The 20,456-nt window shown below is 35.6% G+C and overlaps 1 protein-coding gene across 11 annotated transcripts in view; it reads left to right on the top strand.

Annotated features, from left to right (window-relative positions):
- LCORL (ligand dependent nuclear receptor corepressor like) overlaps window positions 1-20,456 on the top strand; it is a 171,031-nt gene that overhangs the window by 92,155 nt on the left and 58,420 nt on the right. For 9 of the 11 annotated variants that reach the window (XM_030864296.3, XM_030864299.2, XM_060299187.1 and 6 more), the window contains one exon: window positions 18,590-18,841. In XM_030864296.3, coding sequence (XP_030720156.2) covers window positions 18,590-18,841 — 252 coding nt within the window. Of the gene's footprint in view, window positions 1-3,774; window positions 3,892-18,589; window positions 18,842-20,456 lie in introns of those variants that run through there. The other 2 variants (XM_030864300.2, XM_060299192.1) reach the window with 2 other exon arrangements.

Here is a 20,456-nt window from a genome sequence, read left to right as displayed (position 1 = left end):
AATGACATTTTCAAAGAACCAGGTGATCTTAGTTTTTAAGAAGGCATAGACTATATATACTGGATTCTTTATTCTGAAAGTTCTCTAATATCATCTGCTTTTTAGTTTTATTAAGGAAGGAAAGATTCTGAAAGCATATCATAGATTTTTTTCCCTTAATCTGATTTTTACTTTATGGTTCCCATAGGCTTTTCAGATCTTACTTAATGTTGAAACATAAAGGCATATCAAAAAGATAGCAAAGAGTTGCTTTTTGTCATGATGAGTAACTCTGCCCCAAGGAGTGTTTTACTGTGGGGATTTAACCAACTCTACCCTTTCCTATGAGAATTCAACACTAAATCTTCAGGAATTTTCATGAGATATGACAACATTGAAAAATCATTTGCTCTTTTGCTTATTATTCTACATTTAGACTTAAAATTTTTCCACAGGGTTAGAGCTGCTCAGAATGTTCCCCTAGGAAGTTTAAATGCCTCACTACATCATTAAGCGTCAAAGGTTATTAAAGGTAGATAACATAAATCACCTTAGTATATTTAAACTGTCTAAAGAGATAATTCTGTATGTTTACATGAATTATATCTTTTAAACGTAAGGCATGTGAATAATTTGTTTTTTAAATGAATTGTTAAAGAAGTATTTATTTTTGAAATGACAAGGAATTTTATAACCAAGGAAGATTTGGTTTCTTGATTCTGGAAATATAGACGATTAGAAATATGAAGCTCTCATTAAAGAAACAATGAAAAATCCTAGATTAAAAATCAAAACTTAAAATAGAGAGCAAGAATATATATCTGTATCTAAAAGGAGAAAATCTCCCCTGGTAATTTTTAGCCATTGACTAATTGCCACAGGGTTTAAGAATCTCTGAGTTCAAACTAATTCAAAAATCTAGAATTTAATTTAAAATCATCTTGCATTGGAAGCAACCCAGTTGTCCATGGACAGAAGAATGGATAAGCAAAATGTAGTGTATATATACAATGGAATATTAGTCACCCTTAAAAGGGAGCAAATTCTGACATATGCTTCAACGTGGTGGAACCTTGAGGATATTACACTGAGTGAAATAAACCAGTCACAAAATGACAAATACTGTGTGATTCCACTTATATATGAGGTAGTTGGAGTAGTCAAAATCATAGAGACAGAAAGTAGAATTGCAGTTGCTGTGAGTGGAGGGGGATGAGAGATTATTGTTTAATGGGTATAGTTTCAGTTTTGTAAGATGAAAAATTATGGAGATGGATAGTGCTGAAGGTTGCACAACATTATAAATGTATATAATACCACTGAACTAAACTATACACTTAAAATGGTTAAGATGGTAAATTTTATGTGTATTTTACCACAATAAAAAAAACTTTTTTAATCATCTTTGTTTTCAAAATAGTCCCAAATATAAAGTTCTTTAAAAAATGAATTCATTCCCCCCAAAATAAAATAAATCATAAAACACATAAGCAAACAGTTTATAATTGTTGACAGAAATAATAAAGAACCAGAACCAACCTTCAAAGACTGGATTTTGTAATTAAAAGATAAGAATATAAAAAGGGTATGTTTTAATCTATTTAAAGAAATATGAAGTTTAAAATTAAAAGCATGAGTAAAAGCTAGAGACTATCATAAACTACCCAACATGTATAAAAAATAACCAAATAGAATGTCTAAAAATGAAAAATATAATAATGAAATTTTAAAACATAATGAAAGTTTTAAACAACCAGTTACATTTGGGAGGGTCATTGATAATTGGAAAGGTTGAAGAAGTCACAAAAAATGCAGCAACAAAATGAAAAATTTGAAAGATGCTAAGAGACATGAAAAATATAGTGAAATGAGGTATTGTGTGTCTAATCAGAATTTAAGGTGGGGATTCTAAATAGAATTTAAGAGAGGCAATATTTAAAGAGATACTACCAGAGAATTTTCTAGAATTTATGAAAGACATGAATCATATTCAGGGATCCTAGTGTTACCTAACAGGATGAGTGAAAATAAATTCGCATCAGACTTAGTTGAAGACTGCAGAGCAAGAGAAAATGTTGATAACAGCCAGAAGTACGGGACTGATTACTTACAGTTGAATAAGACTGACAGCTGCTTTCTAAGCAGAAATGGACTCCTACAAAAGAAAGTGACTATCAACTTAGGATCTGGTAAAAGCTCTTTCAAGAAACAAATTTTTTTGCAGGTTAAAAAAACGGAAAACAGGGGCTTCCCTGGTGGCTCAGTGGTTGAGAGTCCACCTGCCAATGCAGGGGACAACGGGAGAGGCCACAACAGTGAGAGGCCTATGTACCGCAAAAAAAAAAAAAAAAAAGAAAGAAAAAACCAGAAACTTTACCTCCAATAGACTTAAAACAAAAACAAAAAACCCTCTGAGGGTTATACTTGAGGAAGAAATAAAACAATCTTGAAAAAAAAGTCTGAAATGCAAGGAGGAATGAAAGTACGAACTGGTAAACATTGAAGTAAATCTAAAGAAAAACTGATTGCCTAAGATAATAAAAATAATAGCTACTTGTGGGATTAATAAATCCTGTTAATACCTGAAAACAAGAGCATGTAAGCCTAGAGTGGTATGAGTGGAATTAAAGCATTGTACAGCCCTTTTTAATAGAGCAAATATATTTATTAACTTCAGACTTTCCTTGACAAGGAAAAATAACACATCTGAAATTTTTGGGGCTAAGTAATGAAAGAATAGCTCTAGAGATACTAGTTTCAAACCAGTAGCAGAGGGAAAATACATGGAAAATTTTTTTCAAAAGAAAAATTGGGACCTATAAAAGCAAAAAATAGGAATAAATAGGAATATTAGTTATTTAAATAGATGTAGTATGAGTTCTCCAATTAAGACATCGATTATTAGATAGATTAAAAATTCAAATCCACCTATATGTTCTTTATAAAAGACTCTTTGAAAATGTGAAAGCCTGGAAAAAAATACACACTAGTAAAAGCCTGACCAAATATGCATAACAATGTATAACATCAAGCATAATGACTTATGAAGACAGAAATATTAAAAATTAATTGGATTTTTATATCATGATAAAAGGTACTGTTTCACCAGAAAACCATGACAGTTGTGAATATGTGTGTCAGAATAACACAGCCTGAAAATATGATGCAAAAATTATCAAAAGTACAAGGAGAACATCATAGGGAGTTTAAGATCTTGTTAAGTCCAACAGATCTAATGTTAATGAGAAGAAAGAAGATTTGAACAACATAGTTTTAATAAGTTTGAGTTTATGGACATACATGGAGCCCCAAACCCAATCATTGCAAATTTTGAAACCTTGTAAAATAAACATTTTTTCAAGTATACTCAAAATTTTATAAAAACTGACTGCATTTTGTGCCATTATCAACATGTAAAAACTGATATCACACAGACCATATTTCTTGATACAGTTCAGTTAAGATGGCAGTCAGTAACAAAAAAGACAACTTTCATGGAATGTTTGTGCATATGGAAATATTATATTTCTAAGTAATTTATGGGATAAAGAAGGAATCCTAATGGCTATCAGAATATATTTGGCACTAAATAATATTAAAAATATATTTTAAAGCTTATAAGACTTATAGGATTTGATAGAAGGAGATTTATAGCCTTAAATTTTTATATTAAGCAAAAGATTGGAAATTTAGTAAGTCAGCGGGGCATCTAAGTGAAGGAGTTTTTTTTTTTTTAAGTAACGCTAAGGGACTTCCTTGGTGGTGCAGTGGTTAAGAATCCGCCTGCCATTGCAGGGGACACAGGTTCGAGCCCTGGTCTGGAAAGATCCCACATGCTGCGGAGTAACTAAGCCCATGTGCCACAACTACTGAGCCTGCGCTCTAGAGCCCGCAAACCACAACTACTGAGCCCGTGAGCTGCAACTACTGAAGCTTGCGCACCTAGAACCTGTGCTCCACAACAAAAGAAGCCACCACAATAAGAAGCCTGCGCACCGCAACAAAGAGTAACGCCTGCTCACTGCAACTAGAGAAAGCCCACGCGCAGCAATGAAGACCCAACGCAGCCAAAAATAAATAAATAAAATACAAAATAAAATAAAGTAACCCTAAATAATTAGGAGAAAGGCAGACAAGATATCAACACAACTGGTGAAATAATATGCAAAGATAAAATAGAAAAGATAAAGTTAAAACAATTTTTTTAAAAAGGCTATTAAAGTGAAAATGTCAAAATTTGCTGGTATCTGAAATTTTACATCCTAAAATTCTAGGAATTTAATGCTTCAAGTATTTTGCTCATTTTTAAAGTTTTTGGTCTAGGGAGATTTCCCAAATTATTGTCTTTAATTTTTTTCTCCTGATAGGGATTGTTAGAAAATAGTTGCATTATATAAAAATTATGTAATTAGGTTACTTCTTTTTGAGGACTATGTGATAAGCACTGGGTAAGCACTCTCTATACATTAGTTCATTTAATCCTTGAAGCAACTCCTTTAGACACTATTAGTAAAACTGCTTTACAGATAAAGAGATTATGGCTTATACAGTAACTTACACAACGTTATACAGCCTGTAATCAGCAGAGCTGAAATTTGATTCCAGGTGTATCTGATTACAATGATGTATTTCCAACCATTCTTCTATATTGCCTTCCAGTGTACTATTTATTATGGGTTAAAAATATACTAAGTTTGGTGGTTCTCCAAGAGTGACACATGGAACTCTTGGGTCTCTAAGAATCATTGAAGGAATCTGCAAGGTCAAAACTTTATAAAATATGATTCTAAGATGTTATTTGCCACTTTTGCTGTGTTGACCTTAAAACTGATGGTGCAAGAGCAATGTTGGTTAAAATTACTGGTACCCTAGCATGAGTCAAACCAGTGGCACTAAGCTCTACCTAGTAGTCCTTGTGTTCTTCAGCACCGCACACATTGTAGTAAAAAAAAGGGCTATTACACTTAAGAATGCCCCTGATGAAGGAATAAAATTGTTTTAATTTATGAAAATTTAACCCTTGGGTTAGACATTTTTAAAAATATTCTGTACAATTAAATGTGAAGTACTCAAAATATTTCTCTTGCATACCAAATTACATTGGTTGTCTTGAGGACAAAAAACTTTGTTAAGGGCCTTAACTCATAAATAGTATTAATATCTGTGTCAAATAATATAGCAGTGAACTTCATAAAGCAGAAACTTGAGAGAATTCAGAGTAAAGGACAAACACCTCAGGTGTATTAACATGTTACTTTCAGTCCTAGATCGGTAAAGTGGATCTAAAATAAGTAAGAAGGGGGCCAGGGCAGGGGTTGCGGGGCCGGGGATCGGGACGTCCCAGTGGCGACAGCGGGAGGCAGCCGGGAGGAGTAACATAACAATGGCTGCCCAAGGAGAACCCCAAGTTCAGTTCAAACTTGTATTGGTTGGTGATGGTGGTACTGGTAAAACTACATTTGTGAAACGTCATCCGACTGGTGAATTTGAGAAGAAGTATGTAGCTACCTTGGGTGTTGAGGTCCATCCCCTTGTGTTCCATACCAGCAAAGGACCTATTCAGTTCAATGTATGGGATACAGCTGGTCAGGAGAAATTTGGTGGACTGAGAGATGGCTATTATATCCAAGCTCAGTGTGCCATTATAATGTTTGATGTAACATCGAGAGTTACTTACAAGAACCTGCATAGAAATCTGGTACGAGTGTGTGAGAACAGTGGTGGTAGGAAAACTGGACAACTAAATGTAAAAGAATGAAATTAGAACACTCCCTAACACCATACACAAAAAGAAACTCAAAATGGATTAAAGACCTAGATGTAAGGCCAGACACTATCAAACTCTTAGAGGAAAACATAGGCAGAACACTCCATGACATAAATCACACCAAGATCCTTTTTGACCCACCTCCTAGAGAAATGGAAATAAAAACAAAAATAAACAAATGGGACCTAATGAAACTTAAAAGTTTTTGCACAGCAAAGGAAACTGTAAACAAGATGAAAAGACAACCCTCAGAATGGGAGAAAATATTTGCAAATGGAGCAACTGACAAAGGATTAATCTCCAAAATTTATAAGCAGCTCATGCAGCTCAATATCAAAAAACAAACAACCCAATCCAAAAATGGACAGAAGACCTAAATAGACATTTCTCCAAAGAATATATACAGATTGCCAACAAACACATGAAAGAATGCTCAACATCACTAATCACTAGAGAAATGCAAATCAAAACTACAATGAGATATCATCTCACACTGGTCAGAATGGCCATCAAAAAATCTACAAACAATTAATGCTGGAGAGGGTGTGGAGAAAAGGGAACCCTCTTGCACTGTTGGTGGGAATGTAAATTGATACAGCCACTATGGAGAACAGTATGGAGGTTCCTTAAAAAACTACAAATAGAACTACCGTATGACCCAGGAATCCCACTACTGGGCATATACCCTGAGAAAACCATAATTCAAAAAGAGTCATGTACCAAAATGTTCATTGCAGCTCTATTTACAATAGCCAGGACATGGAAACAACCTAAGTTTCCATCAACAGATGAATGGATAAAGAAGATGTGGCACATATATACAATGGAATATTACTCAGCCTTAAAAAGAAACGAAATTGAGTTATTTGTAATGAGGTGGGTGGGCCTAGAGTCTGTCATACAGAGTGAAGTAAGTCAGAAAGAGAAAAACAAATACCGTATGCTAACACATATATATGGAATCTAAAAAAAGAAAAAAGTGGTCATGAAGAACCTAGGGGCAAGACGAGAATAAAGATGCAGACCTACTAGAGAATGGACTTGAGGATACAGGGAGGGGGAAGGGTAAGCTGGGACAAAGTGAGAGAGTGGCATGGACATATATACACTACCAAATGTAAAATAGGTAGCTAGTGGGAAGCAGCTGCATAGCACAGGGAGATCAGCTCGGTGCTTTGTGACCACCTAGAGGGGTGGGATAGGGAGTGTGGGAGGGAGACGCCAGAGGGAAGAGATATGGGGACATATGTATATGTATAACTGATTCACTTTATTATGAAGCAGAAACTAACACATCATTGTCAAGCAATTATACTCCAATAAAGATGTTAAAAAAAATACAATGTGTAACCCTAGATTGCAACCTGAGATTGGGGAGGAAAAAGCTGTAAAGGAGATAATGAGGAAAGTTGGGGACTATATTTTTTGTGTTAAATTTTTTGAAAGGGGTGATGGCATTATAGTTATGTATCATAATGTTCTTGTTCTTTTTTTCTTAAGTAGAGTTAAAGCTTCATGATATCTGCAACTTTCAAATGCTTCACCCATAAATAACCTGTGTGTGTGAGTTTATGTGTAAATCCAATGACGCAAAATGTCAATAGTTGTTGAATCTATAGAGGTAAAATTTTGTGGAAGTACATTGTACTCTTCTTTCAACTTTTCTGTAGATTGAAATTTTTAGAAAAAAAATATTTGGGGAAGAATAGGAGGCAAGGGCAACAACTGTACACCATAAGTGGTTCAGTAGAACTATGCTTTCCTTCTTACCTTTCGTTATATCATTATCTGCACTAATATGATATTTGTCATTAAATGATACCAATGTGTGTCAGAAGTCTTCATGTTAAATAAAGTGCTACAAGTATTAATTGTTAATACATATCAAACATGGAGAGAAGGGAAATGGATTTTGGAGAAAGAGAAGATAAGAAAAATACCATCATCCTGGTCTTTAAAATTTTTGTTGGATTAGTGACCAATATTATCCACTTTGACAGTCTCATAATTGAGACAGCCTACACAGATATTCTTAGATTGGTCCTAAGAGCAACTCTCTCTCTAGGTAAATAGTAGCATTATATGCTACCTATGAGTGTGGAAGAATACTGAACAAAGGAGTGAATACAAGGAAGTTGGAATCAGTTGGTTCTGGTGATTCACATCTCTCCCATATGTAAAATACACTCACCCCTGCCCAAGACCTCCAAAAGTCTTATCTTATTACAACATCATCTCAGAGACCACACTCTTGTTATCTAACTCAGTTTCAGATACAAATGAAGTTCCTTGAGTGTAGTTCCTTTGGTATAGCACTTCAAATATAGTTTCTCTTGATCTGTAGACCTTTAAAAGTAAAAAGGCAAATTACTTGCTCACACACACCCAACATACAATGTTAGGATAGGCATAGGATAACCACTGTAAACACTCTTGTTCAAAAATGGCAAAATGGGGTGCACACAGGGGTCACTGTTCCATAGCAATCCTGAAATCCAGCTGGGCAAATGTTGGAAGTTATTCGATTAGATCTTAAGGAAAAATTCTTTATGGCTCTTGAATCTGCCTTCTGGGCTCTAAGTTCCACTTTCTAATTTATCCTTTCTTCCTATTTTTTTAAATTGAGTTATAATTCACATACAATAAAATTCACTTTTTTAAAGTATAAAATTCAGTGGTTTTTAGTACACTCATTAACAGAGTTTTGCAACCATCACCGCTGTCTGATTCCAGAACATTTTCTTCACCCTGAAAAAGAAACCCATTACTAGATGAACACTCACTCATCATTCTCTTACTCTTCTCCAGGCTTTGGCAACCACTAATCTAATAGATTTCTCTCTTTGTAGATTTGCCTGTTTTAAACATTTCATATAAATGAAATTGCACTATGTGCAGCCTTCATTTAGCATGTTTTTGAGGTTCATTCTTGTTATAACATGCATCAGTTCATTTCTTTCTATGATTGAATAATTATTGTATGGATATACCACATTTTATTTATACATTCACCAGTTGACATTCATTTGGGTTGTTTCTACTTTTTGGCTGTTGTGAATAATGCTGCTGTGAACATTCATACATACTTTTTTTTTTTAATATAAAGGAAATGGTTCTTGCCTTTATTTATTTATTTATTTTTGGCTGTGTTGGGTCTTCGTTTCTGTGCGAGGGCTTTCTCCAGTTGTGGCGAGCGGGGACCACTCTTCATCGCGGTGCGCGGGCCTCTCACCATCGCGGCCTCTCTTGTTGCGGAGCACAGGCTCCAGACGCGCAGGCTCAGCAGCTGTGGCTCACGGGCCCAGTTGCTCCGCGGCATGTGGGATCCCCCCGGACCAGGGCTCGAACCCGCGTCCCCTGCATTGGCAGGCGGACTCTCAACCGCTGCGCCACCAGGGAAGCCCCATACATACTTTTGATTGAACATATGTTTTCGGTTTTCGTAGTTATATACCTAGAGGTGGAATTTGCTGGGTCATATGGTAATTCTGTGTTTACATTTTTTAATGTGTTTTCAGAATTATTTTCCAAAATGGCTGCACCATTTTACATTCCCACCTACCGTGTATGAAGACTCAGATTTCTCCACATTCTCACTCGCACTTGTTATCTGCACTTTTTATTATAATTCTCCTTCAAGGTGTGAAATGGTATCTCATTGTGCTTTTGATTTGCATTTCCCTAAAGACTAATATGTTAATCAACTTGTCATGTGCTTACTGGTCATTAGTAATATCTTCTTTGGACAAATGTCTACTCAAATCATTTGCTGTTTTTTTATTTGGGCATTTGTCTTTTTATTGTTGGGTTATAAGAGTTCTTTATACTTGGACAGTAGACCCTTATCAGACATGTGATTTGTAAATATTTACTCCTATTCTGTGGACTCTCTTCACTTAGTGTCCTTTGAAGTACAGAAGTTTTCAATTTTAATCAAGTTCATTATATCTATTTTTTTCTCTTGTTGCTTGTGTTTTAGTGTCGAATCTAAGGAATCATTGCCTTAATCTAAGGCCATGAAGATTTACATGTATGTTTTCTTTCAGATTCTTATAGTTTTAGCTCCTACATTTAGGTCATTGATGCATTTTGAGTTAATTATTCTATATGGTATGAGGTGAAGGTCCAGTTTCATTATTATTATTATTTTTTTTTTTTTTATTTTTTGGTACGTGGGCCTCTCACTGTTGTGGCCTCTCCCATTGCGGAGCACAGGCTCTGGACGCGCAGGCTTAGCGGCCATGGCTCACGGGCCCAGCCGCTCCGTGGCATGTGGGATCTCCCCAGACCGGGGCACGAACTCGTGTCCCCTGCATCGGCAGGTGGACCCTCAACCACTGCGCCACCAGGGAAGCCCCAGTTTCATTATTTTGCATGTAAATATCCAGTTGTCCTAGCATAGTTTGTTGAAAAGACAATGATTTCCCCCACTGAATTGTCTTGGTACTCTTATCAAAAATAGATTAATGGTTTATCTTGGGGCTCAGTTCTACTCTATTAATCTATATGTCTATCCTTAGGACATTAACACCTAGGCTTGATTATTATACTTTATAGTAAGTTTTGAAATCAGGAATTGCTAATCCTCCAGTTTAGTTCTTTTTCAGGATTATTTTGGCTATTCTGGATTCCTTGCATTTCAGTATGCTTTTTAGAATCACCTTGTCAGTTTATACAAAAATGCCAGCTAGGGGCTTCCCTGGTGGCGCAGTGGTTGGGGGTCCGCCTGCCGATGCAGGGGATGCGGGTTTGTGTCCCGGTCCGGGAGGGTCACACATGCTGCAGAGCAGCTGGGCCCATGAGCCGTGGCCGCTGAGCCTGTGCATCCAGAGCCGGTGCTCCGCAATGGGAGAGGCCGCAACAGTGAGAGAGGCCTGCGTACCGCAAAAAAAAAAAAATGCCAGCTAGGGTTTTGATAGGGATTGTGTTGAATTTGTTGATCAATTTGGGGAGTTCTTATCATGTAACAATAGTAAGCCTTCCAGTTCATGAACACAGGATGTATTTCTGTTTATTTATGTTTTGTCAAACGTATTCCTGTTAAGTCTTTTCTTCCTAATACTGTTGTAAATGGAATTATTTTCTTAATTATTTCCTTTTAGAATTGTTTAGTGCCATTGTATAGAAGTAAAATTGATTTTTGTATATTGATATGGCATCCTGTAACCTTGCTGAACTTACTAGTTCTAAAATTTTGTGTGTGTGGATTCCTAACAAATTTGTATATACAACATTATGTTACCTGTAAAAAGAGTTTTACTTCTACTTTTTCAATCCAAATTACTTTCATTTCTTTTTCCTGCCTAATTGCACTGGCTAGAACCTCCAGTACATGTTGAATAGAAGTAATGAGAGCAAGGACAAGAGTCCTTCTCTTGTTCTCATATTATGGGTGAAACTTTCAATGTTTCACCATTAAGTGTGATGTTATCTGTAGATTTTTCATAGATGCTCTTTCGTAGATTGAGGTAGTTTCCTTCTATTCCTAGTTTGTACATTGTTTTTATCATGAAAAGGTATCAAGTGCTTTTCTACATCTATGGAGATTATTATGTGGATTTTGTTCTTTATTAATACGTTACATTACATTGCCTGATTGGTTTTCATATGTTGAACTAACCTTGTATTCTTGTGATTCTTGGTCTTGATGTATAATCCTTTTTTTTTTTAACATCTTTTTTGTAGTATAATTGCTTTACAATGGTGTGTTAGTTTCTGCTTTATAACAAAGTGAATCAGGTATACATATACATATAACCCCATATCTCCTCTCTCTTGCGTCTCCCTCCCACCCTCCCTATTCCACCCCTCTAGATGGTCACAAAGCACCAAGCCCATCTGCCTGTGCTATGCAGCTGCTTCCCACTAGCTATCTATTTTACATTTGGTAGTGTGTATAAGTCCATGCCACTCTCTCACTTCGTCCCAGCTTACCCTTCCCCCTCCCGGTGTCCTCAAGTCCATTCTCTACATCTGCGTCTTTATTCCTGTCCTGCCCCTAGGTTCTTCAGGAACAGTTTTTTTTTCTTTTCAGATTCCACACAATGAGTTAGCATATGGTATTTATTTTTCTCTTTCTGACTTACTTCACTCAGTGTGACAGACTCTGGGTCCATCTGTCTCACTACAAATAACTCAGTTTTGTTTCTTTTTATGGCTGAGTAATACTCCATTGTGTATATGTGCCACATCTTCTTTATCCATTCATCTGTCGATGGACACTTAGGTTGTTTCCATGTCCTGGCTATTGTAAATAGAGCTACAGTGAACATTTTGGTACATGACTCTTTTTGAATTATGGTTTTCTCAGGTTACATACCCAGTAGTAGGATTGCTGGGTTGTATGGTAGTTCTATTTTTAGGTTTTTAAGGAACCTCCATACTGTTCCCTGAAGTGGCTGTATCAATTTACATTCCCATCAGCAGTGCAAGAGTGTTCCCTTTTCTCCACATCCTCTTCAGCATTTATTGTTTGTAGATTTTTTGATGATGACCATTCTGACTGGTGTGGTGTGGGATGATATGTCATTGCAGTTTTGATTTGCATTTCTCTAATGATTAGTGATGTTGAGCATCCTTTCATGTGTTTGTTGGCAATCTGTATATCTTCTTTGGAGAAATGTCTATTTAGGTCTTCTGCCCATTTTTGGATTCGGTTGTTTGTTTTTTTGATATTGAGCTGCACGAGCTGCTTGTAAATTTTGGAGATTAATCCTTTGTCAGTTGCTTCATTTGCAAATATTTTCTCCCATTCTGAGGGTTGTCTTTTCATCTTGTTTACGGTTTCCTTTGCTGTGCAAAAGCTTTGAAGTTTCATTAGGTCCCATTTGTTTATTTTTGTTTTTTTTTCCATTTCTCTAGGAGGTGGGTGAAAAGGGATCTTGTTGTGATTTATGTCATGGAGTATTCTGCCGTTTTCCTCTAAGAGTTTTATAGTGTCTGGCCTTATGTTTAGTTCTTTAATCCATTTTGAGTTTCTTTTTGTGTATGGTGTTAGGGAGTGTTCTAATTTCGTTCTTTTACATGTAGCTGTCCAGTTTTCCCAGCACCACTTATTGAAGAGGCTGTCTTTTCTCCATTGTATATTCTTGCCTCCTTTATCAAAAATAAGGTGACCATTTGTGCGTGGGTATATCTCTGGGCTTTCTATCCTGTTCCATTGATCTATATTTCTGTTTTTGTGCCAGTACCATACTGTCTTGATTACTGTAGCTTTGTAGTATAGTCTGAAGTCAGGGAGCCTGATTCCTCCAGCTCCGTTTTTCGTTCTCAAGATTGCTTTGGCTATTCGGGGTCTTTTGTGTTTCCATACAAATTGTGAAATTTTTTGTTCTGGTTCTGTGAAAAATGCCATTGGTAGTTTGATAGGGATTGCATTGAATTTGTAGATTGCTTTGGGGAATAGAGTCATTTTCACAGTGTTGATTCTTCCAATCCAAGAACATGGTATATCTCTCCATCTGTTTGTATCATCTTTAATTTCTTTCATCAATGTCTTACAGTTTTCTGCATACAGGTCTTTTGTCTCCTTAGGTAAGTTTATTCCTAGGTATTTTATTCTTTTCGTTGCAGTGGTAAATAGGAGTGTTTCCTTAATTTCTCTTTCAGATTTTTCATCATTCGTGTACAGGAATGCCAGAGATTTCTGTGCATTAATTTTGTTTCTGTGCATTAATTTTGTATCCTGCCACTTTACCAGATTGATTGATTAGCTCTAGTAGTTTTCGGATAGCATCTTTAGGATTCTCTATGTATAGTATCATGTCATCTGCAAACAGTGACAGCTTTACCTCTTCTTTTCCGATTTGGATTCCTTTTATTTCTTTTTCTACTCTGATTGCTATGGCTAAAACTTCCAAAACTATGTTGAATAATAATGGTGAGCGTGGACAACCTTGTCTTATTGTATAATCCTTTTTATGTGTTGCCTGTTTCTGTGTGATAGGAGAGTTGGCCCTTGAACAATGTGATGGATAGGGGCTGGCCCCTCATGCAGTTGAAAATCTGTGTATGACTTATGGTCAGCCTTCTGTATTTGCATTTCCACATCCAGAGATTCAACCAGTCACAGATTGTGTAGTACTGTAGTATTTACTGTTGAAAAAATCCACATATAAGTGGACCCGCACAGCTCAAACCCATGTAGCTCAAGGGTCGGGTCAACTGGATTTTTGTCTATTCATAATGGTTAGTTTTCATTTCGTTTAGTAGTTTTCTTTTCATGTAATTTCTTTGTCCAGGTTTGGTATCAGGCTAATATTGCCCTCATAGAATGAGTTGGGAAGTGTTCTCATCTCTTGTTTTGGAGTTTGTGAAGGATTGGTTTTCATTCCTCTTTAAATATCTAATAGTATTCACCAGTAAATCTGTTTGTCCCTGGGCTTTTCTTTGTGGCAAGATTTTTGGTTACTAATTCAGTCTTTTTACTTGCAGGTCCAGGTTTTACTGTTACTTCTTGAGTGAGTTTGATAGTTTGTGTCTTTCTAGCAATTTGGCCATTTCATCTAGGATACCTAATGTGTTGATGTATAGCTTTTTTCTTTTCTTTTTTTTTTTTTTTGGTAGTATTTCTTGATTACCTTTAATGTTAATGCTGATAATGCTTCCTTCATTTCTGATTTTACAAACTTAAGTCTATTCTGGTTTTTATTCTTGGTCAAATTTTTGATCTTTTCAAAGAACCAACTTTTGGTTTTATTGCTCTTCTCTGTTGTCTTTCTATTCTCTATCTTATTTTTTTCTGCCCTAACTTTTTATTTATTTTCTTCTCTGTACTTGCTTTGGGTTTAATTTTTGATTCGTTTTCTCTTAAGGAGGAAGGTTAGGTTATTGGGTTACTGGGTTGAATTTTTTTTTAATATATGTGTTTATTGCTATAAATTGCTCTCTGAGCACTGCTTGAGCTTCATCACATAACTTTTGCTGTGTTGTTTTCCTTTTCAGTCATTTGGGAGTTGATTGGTCTTGAGAATCTTCTTCCCAGTTCAGTCATTTGGCTGTTTGCAGGAGACTTCAGTTCCTTTCCTTGTGAGCCTCCTCAGTGCCGCTCACAGGACAGCTTTCTCCAGAGTGAGTGATGAGAGAGCAAGAGGACAGAATAGTGTGGGTGGGGGTCACAGCGAACACCAGTATTCAGAGTATCCAGGGTAGAAACCATATTCTTTTATACCCTAATCTTGGAAGTGACATACACTTCTGCAGTATGTTATTATTAATCACACATTCCACCCTTAATACAATGTGGAAGGGACTACACAACCCTGGAAACCAGGAGGTGGGAGTGGGAATCATTAAGGACCATCTTGAAACTGGCTACTACAAACAACTTGCTAAACTCTTGAATTAGATAAATTTGGAAAATGAAGAGATAGGGCAAAAATAAATTATTTCTATCTTCTTGGGGCATACCATTTCCATTTGGCAACATATTTTCTCTTCTAGCCCAGGGTTTGTGAGTTGCCTGAATTTTGAAACTATCTGAGTTTATATCCCTGGCCTAGATCTTTAGTTAATTCAGTTTTTTTTTTATAGTTTTGATAATTTGCACAAGTATTCTAGAAGGCTCACTAATCAGCAGCTGAGCAGCATTTTCTTTGTCTCTTTCTCTTTTTTATCTTGTTTGTTTGTTTTTTGCCACGTCCTTTGGTCTCACACATAGACTTATTCCCAATATAAACAAAAACTGAGTAGATGAATAGAATAAAGTAGCATTATCTATTCTGCTTTAAACTTAGCTCTAAACTCAATTCTAAAGTATAGCCCTAGTCACATGATATGTCTGATCATATTTCTGTTGTTTTTTGATAAATATAATTATTTTGAATTGATAAAGTGATATTAGCCAATACATTACAGGATAATTAACCAAAATACCTAGAAGTAAATCAGTATCTCCTTTTAACACATAATTCAAAGCAAGATTAGGTTTGAAAAAAGATGGAAAAGAGTGTTCACAGATGCCTTCAAGGATTCCTGGAAGTAATAGTCAAGAAATGGTATAAATTGGGAATCCTTATGTGTAACATGGAAATTTCTCGTTTTGTTACAAATCACTTTAGTTGGGTTACATGTGCTAATACTATCTATTCTGGAGCACAGTATATCACATGGGCTTAGAAATTATGTCCTTTGTGTTTTCCCAGCTAGTTAATAATTTTACATATTAACCTAGTTAGTTAATATTTTTACTTATTTGACATTTTATGATTTACGTAAAATGTAACTGCTTGGCCTGCATCTTTTTGTTTCTGTTATTTTCACTATAACCTAAGATAACAGTGGAGTAAATGTCAGCTATTAAAATGACAAGTACAGGAGTTCAGTATTTTATCTACAATCTCATATAACTTTAAAATATCCTGTGAGCAAGACTTATTATGACTACCAAGGTTCTATTATCATTTCCATTTTTATGAACAGAGAAACTAAAACACGGAGGGGTATGTAACTAGCCTGAATTCAGGAAGATGGCTAAGATTTCAATCTATAGCTAAGTCTTTCTTTTTTCATTAAAATACAGTTGACAATATTACTTTAGTTTCAGGTATACTATGGAGTGATTCACATTTACATGCATGATGAAATGATCACCATAATAAGTCTAGAAAGCAACTGTCCTCATACAAAGTTAATACAGTATTATTGACCATATTCCTTGCGTTGTATATTCTCATTTATATGTGGACTCTAAGAAACAAAACAAAAACAAACTAAGCTAAAACAGACTCATAGTTACAGAGAACAAACAGGTGGTTGCCAGAGGGGAGGAGTGTTGGCGGATGAAATAGGTGAAGGGGGAAATTAAGAGGTACAAACCTCCAGTTATAAAATAAATGAGCCACGGGCATGTGATATATACAGTTGACCCTTGGACAACGTGGGGGTTAGGAGCACTGACCCTCTGCACAGTGAAAAATGAGTCTAACTTTGCAGCGGGCCCTCCATACTCGGGGTTCCACATCTGCAGACTGACCAACCATGGACTGTGCAGTACCGTAGTATGTATTAATTGGAAAAAATCCATGTCTGTGTGTACCCGCACAGTTCAAACGCATGTTGCTCAGTGCTCAACTGTATAGCCAAGTCTTTTTTTCTCGTACTCAGAAACAAATAGTACCTCTCTTCCCTACTGGGCTCTAAACAAAGAATAAATGTGAGGACTATAATGTTACTTTTTTTATAGGCCCGTAATCCCTTCTCAAATGTTTTTTCAGAATTCAGTGTTCTTTGTTTTGAAAGAGCTAATGTAATGGAGATGTTTATTATGTAACATCTCCAGCAGGTCCAAAACAGCACCCTGTGATCAAATATATTGATATTTCTGCAGGACCATAAACAGATTGATGTCGGCTGAGGTCACATTTTGCTATCAGATATGGTGGAGGTAGTTTTGTTGCCTTTCCTCACCTTTAAATAGTATGTTTTCTAATCTTCTTGCATTTTAGAATCATGGATCTATAAAAGTAGATGCTAGTTGGAGGACTTGCCTTTAGATCTCTTAGACAATTGCTCCGTCTAATACTGAACCCCAAAACTAAGGAGACTCAACCCTTCAGTCTCAGACAGCCCAGGATCAGGGCAGGCCTGTTCACACAGCACTGATCTGCCTGGGGAAGAGTTGAGGCATTTAAGGAGCAGAGGAGCATGTTGGTTTGGCCAAAAAGTTCGTTTGGGTTTTTCCATAACATCTTACAGAAGAACCCAAACAAACTTTTTGGCCAACCCGTTATCTCTAGAAGTAGGCCCACTTCTAAGAGGAAGAAGTATGGAGCCTAACCAAATACACTTAGTCATCCTTCCTAGTTCACCAATCATTCTGCCTCTGAAGGAGCAGAGTAAATAAAAGGATTGGGGTGAGGCCAGTAGTGTGTGTGTGAAAAAAGCCACCACCATCCAATATTAAAACTATTTATTACTTCTTATATACTGTGTTTATAAGTGGTCTGTCTTTATTCCACACCTCTTACAAAATCATTCAATTGTTTTTACCTCTTGTACAGGTTTCAAGCAGAATTGTATATGACTGCTGTCCTTTATTTTGGTTGTAGCTGACCAACATGTTTTGGGACCAAGGACTGATTAAGACCCTCAGTAGTGGTACTGCTGTTTTTATAGGGGAATCTTAGTAGATGTGCACTGAAATATTTAAGAGTGAAATCTCATAATTCTGCAATTTACTTTCCGGTAGTTCTGCAAACCAATAAAAGTAAAAAGAAGGTGAATGTGGCAGAATGCTAACAATTCTTGAATCTTGGTAGAGGCTGTCTGTGTCATTGTAGGGTTCTTTATTTTTTTCTTTCTGATTGAAATTTCTCAATATGAAAAATTGAAAAAAGAAAAAAATCCTTGATGATGACATTTAGGCTATATATGAAGTGCACATTTGACAGAATTGAAGAATTAATGGTAATAAATCGTTACAGAGTTTAGATATTTTCTTTAATAGTTAATGTGTATACCTACTCTATTAGGTTAAAACTTGCTTGGTTACTTATATATACAATTTATGTTCACATACTAAGTGTCTTAGTATCTTGTAGAATACATTTGAATTAAAACTCTGAAAATAAGCTGTCTGTTTTTATGTCTAGTTGTTTATATTTTAGTTTGGGACCAAAAATATTTATTTTTAAGAAACAATTAAAAATGCCAAGTTTGGGGTTGATATATTCTCATAATACTAATTAAACCAACAAGGTTTTTGTTGCTAAGTCCTAGAAACCATTTGCAATTATGGACTGAATCTGAGACTTGTGAAATCATTAATTTGTAATTAAGATAAATTTAAACATAGGTATTTTGCATTCTCTTTTTTAATTCTTATTATATTTATTTCTTCCCTAGATCTTCCTCAGAACTGTGATCCTAACATTCCCCTAGTTGCTCAGGAATTAATGAAAAAGATGATACGTCAGTTTGCAATTGAGTATATTTCAAAAAGTGGTAAAATTCAAGAGAATAGAAATGGTTCAATTGGACCAAGTCTAATATGTAAGAGTATCCAAATGAATCCAGCAGAAAACTCCCTTCAGGAAGAGCAGGAAGGCCCCTTAGACCTCACTGTGAATCGAATGCAAGAACAAAATACTCAGCAAGGTAAGATTTGTGTGTATGTGTGTGGTATGTGTGTGTATGTGTGTGTGTGACATATAATTTTATGTTTTAGTATTCTTAAATATATATAACCTTATATTCACAGAGAAATTTACTTCAGAAGTAATATTACTTGTAATTAACCTATGTAGTATGGACTAGAGAGAAGTGCTGAATTAGAGCTTTTGTATTACATTTGACTTTGTTTATAAAACTGGAAGTGAGAGTTTCTCTCAATGTTTTTTCACAGTAAAGTGTATGGTGAAAGAATTCTAGCAAGCAACCTAAAAGGAAAGTGTACAAATAAAAAGATATATATGATAAAAATGTATTTTTGTAATGTACAGCTGAGAACATTCATTAAGCACTTGCTGTTCAGTTTTTTGCACTTAGGTGAAAGATAAAAAGAAATAGATGACTTGTATTCAGTTGTTTATGATGTAACTAGGGAAAGAGAAAAGTTAATGCATGGGATAAATATAATTAACTATATGGAGATACATTTTTCATAAGAAGCATGAATGATGAGGCGGTATTGGTCTTATCTAATTGTTAACTGAAGGAAGAGTTGTGATTCTCAGAGGAAAAGAAGGAAGACCTTAAAGTGCTTGTGGAGGATGCCAAACAAGTGTTTGCCTGGAGAAGAGAGAACAAGTAGCTTTTGTTAATACAAGTTAAGGATAGTGTTGTCGGGCCTCAAAGCCAGAAAAAATGTCAGCATTAAGTTTGATTGCAGAAGGCAATGTGGTGTTGGAGACTGTAAAGAAGAGTACACTAGTCAGTGTTTAAAGAAGATAATCTTTTCACTGTGTAAGACATTAAAATTGAGAGAGGCTGAAATATGGAAATACTTTTCTCTTTTTGCTTCCCTAATTGTAGGTTGTTTGAGTTCATTTATGTAGTAAGATCTGAGAAATTTGAGATAATAATTAGGTAGGTTATAAGACAGAGAAAGAAATGTTGAAGATGATTTTGATGTAAGTCTTAAGGACAAAAATATATCAATACATTGAATTTTGGAAGTTAGAAAGCATGAGATTTTTAGAATTTTTGTTTGTCTTGCTTTTCCATGTTTCATACCCTCTTATATCTCTTCTCCTTTGTGGGAGGCAGTTCAGTGTTCTAAAGAGACTAAAACATAGGCTTTGGTATCTGTGACAGACTTGTGGTTGAAATCCCAGCTCTGCTACTTAAGTTACATGAATAGTTAACTTTACCTACCAGAGCTTTAATTTCCTCATTTGTTACTTGGCAATAATAATAACAAACTCATTGGAGCAATATGAAAGTTAAATATAAAGTCACCAACTCATAAAAGATACTCAGACATTAGTCTCTCCCTACTCTCTACCTCCTGTTCCCTACCACCGCAGAAGAGAAGGCTTGGAAGTAACATGGTAGTTATCTGTAAATATTTGTATGGCTCTTCCACTAAAGTAGGACTGAACTTTCTCTGAATGGCCCAATGAGTAGAATTAGGATCGCTACCTAGAAGTTAGGTGGAAACAGATTTCAGGTCCATATAAGAAAGAATATTTCTAAAGATCAGACATTTTTTTTAAAGGGGAAAGGGGAAAAGATTCCCTGGTTGCCTTATCATTAGAGGCATTCAAAAGCA

The sequence above is a fragment of the Globicephala melas genome, chromosome 5 (genome assembly GCF_963455315.2).
Source record: "Globicephala melas chromosome 5, mGloMel1.2, whole genome shotgun sequence".
Classification (NCBI taxonomy): Eukaryota; Metazoa; Chordata; class Mammalia; order Artiodactyla; family Delphinidae; genus Globicephala; species Globicephala melas.
The sequence above is the reverse complement of the archived record's forward strand: the minus strand, read 5'-3'. Positions and strand labels throughout refer to the sequence as shown.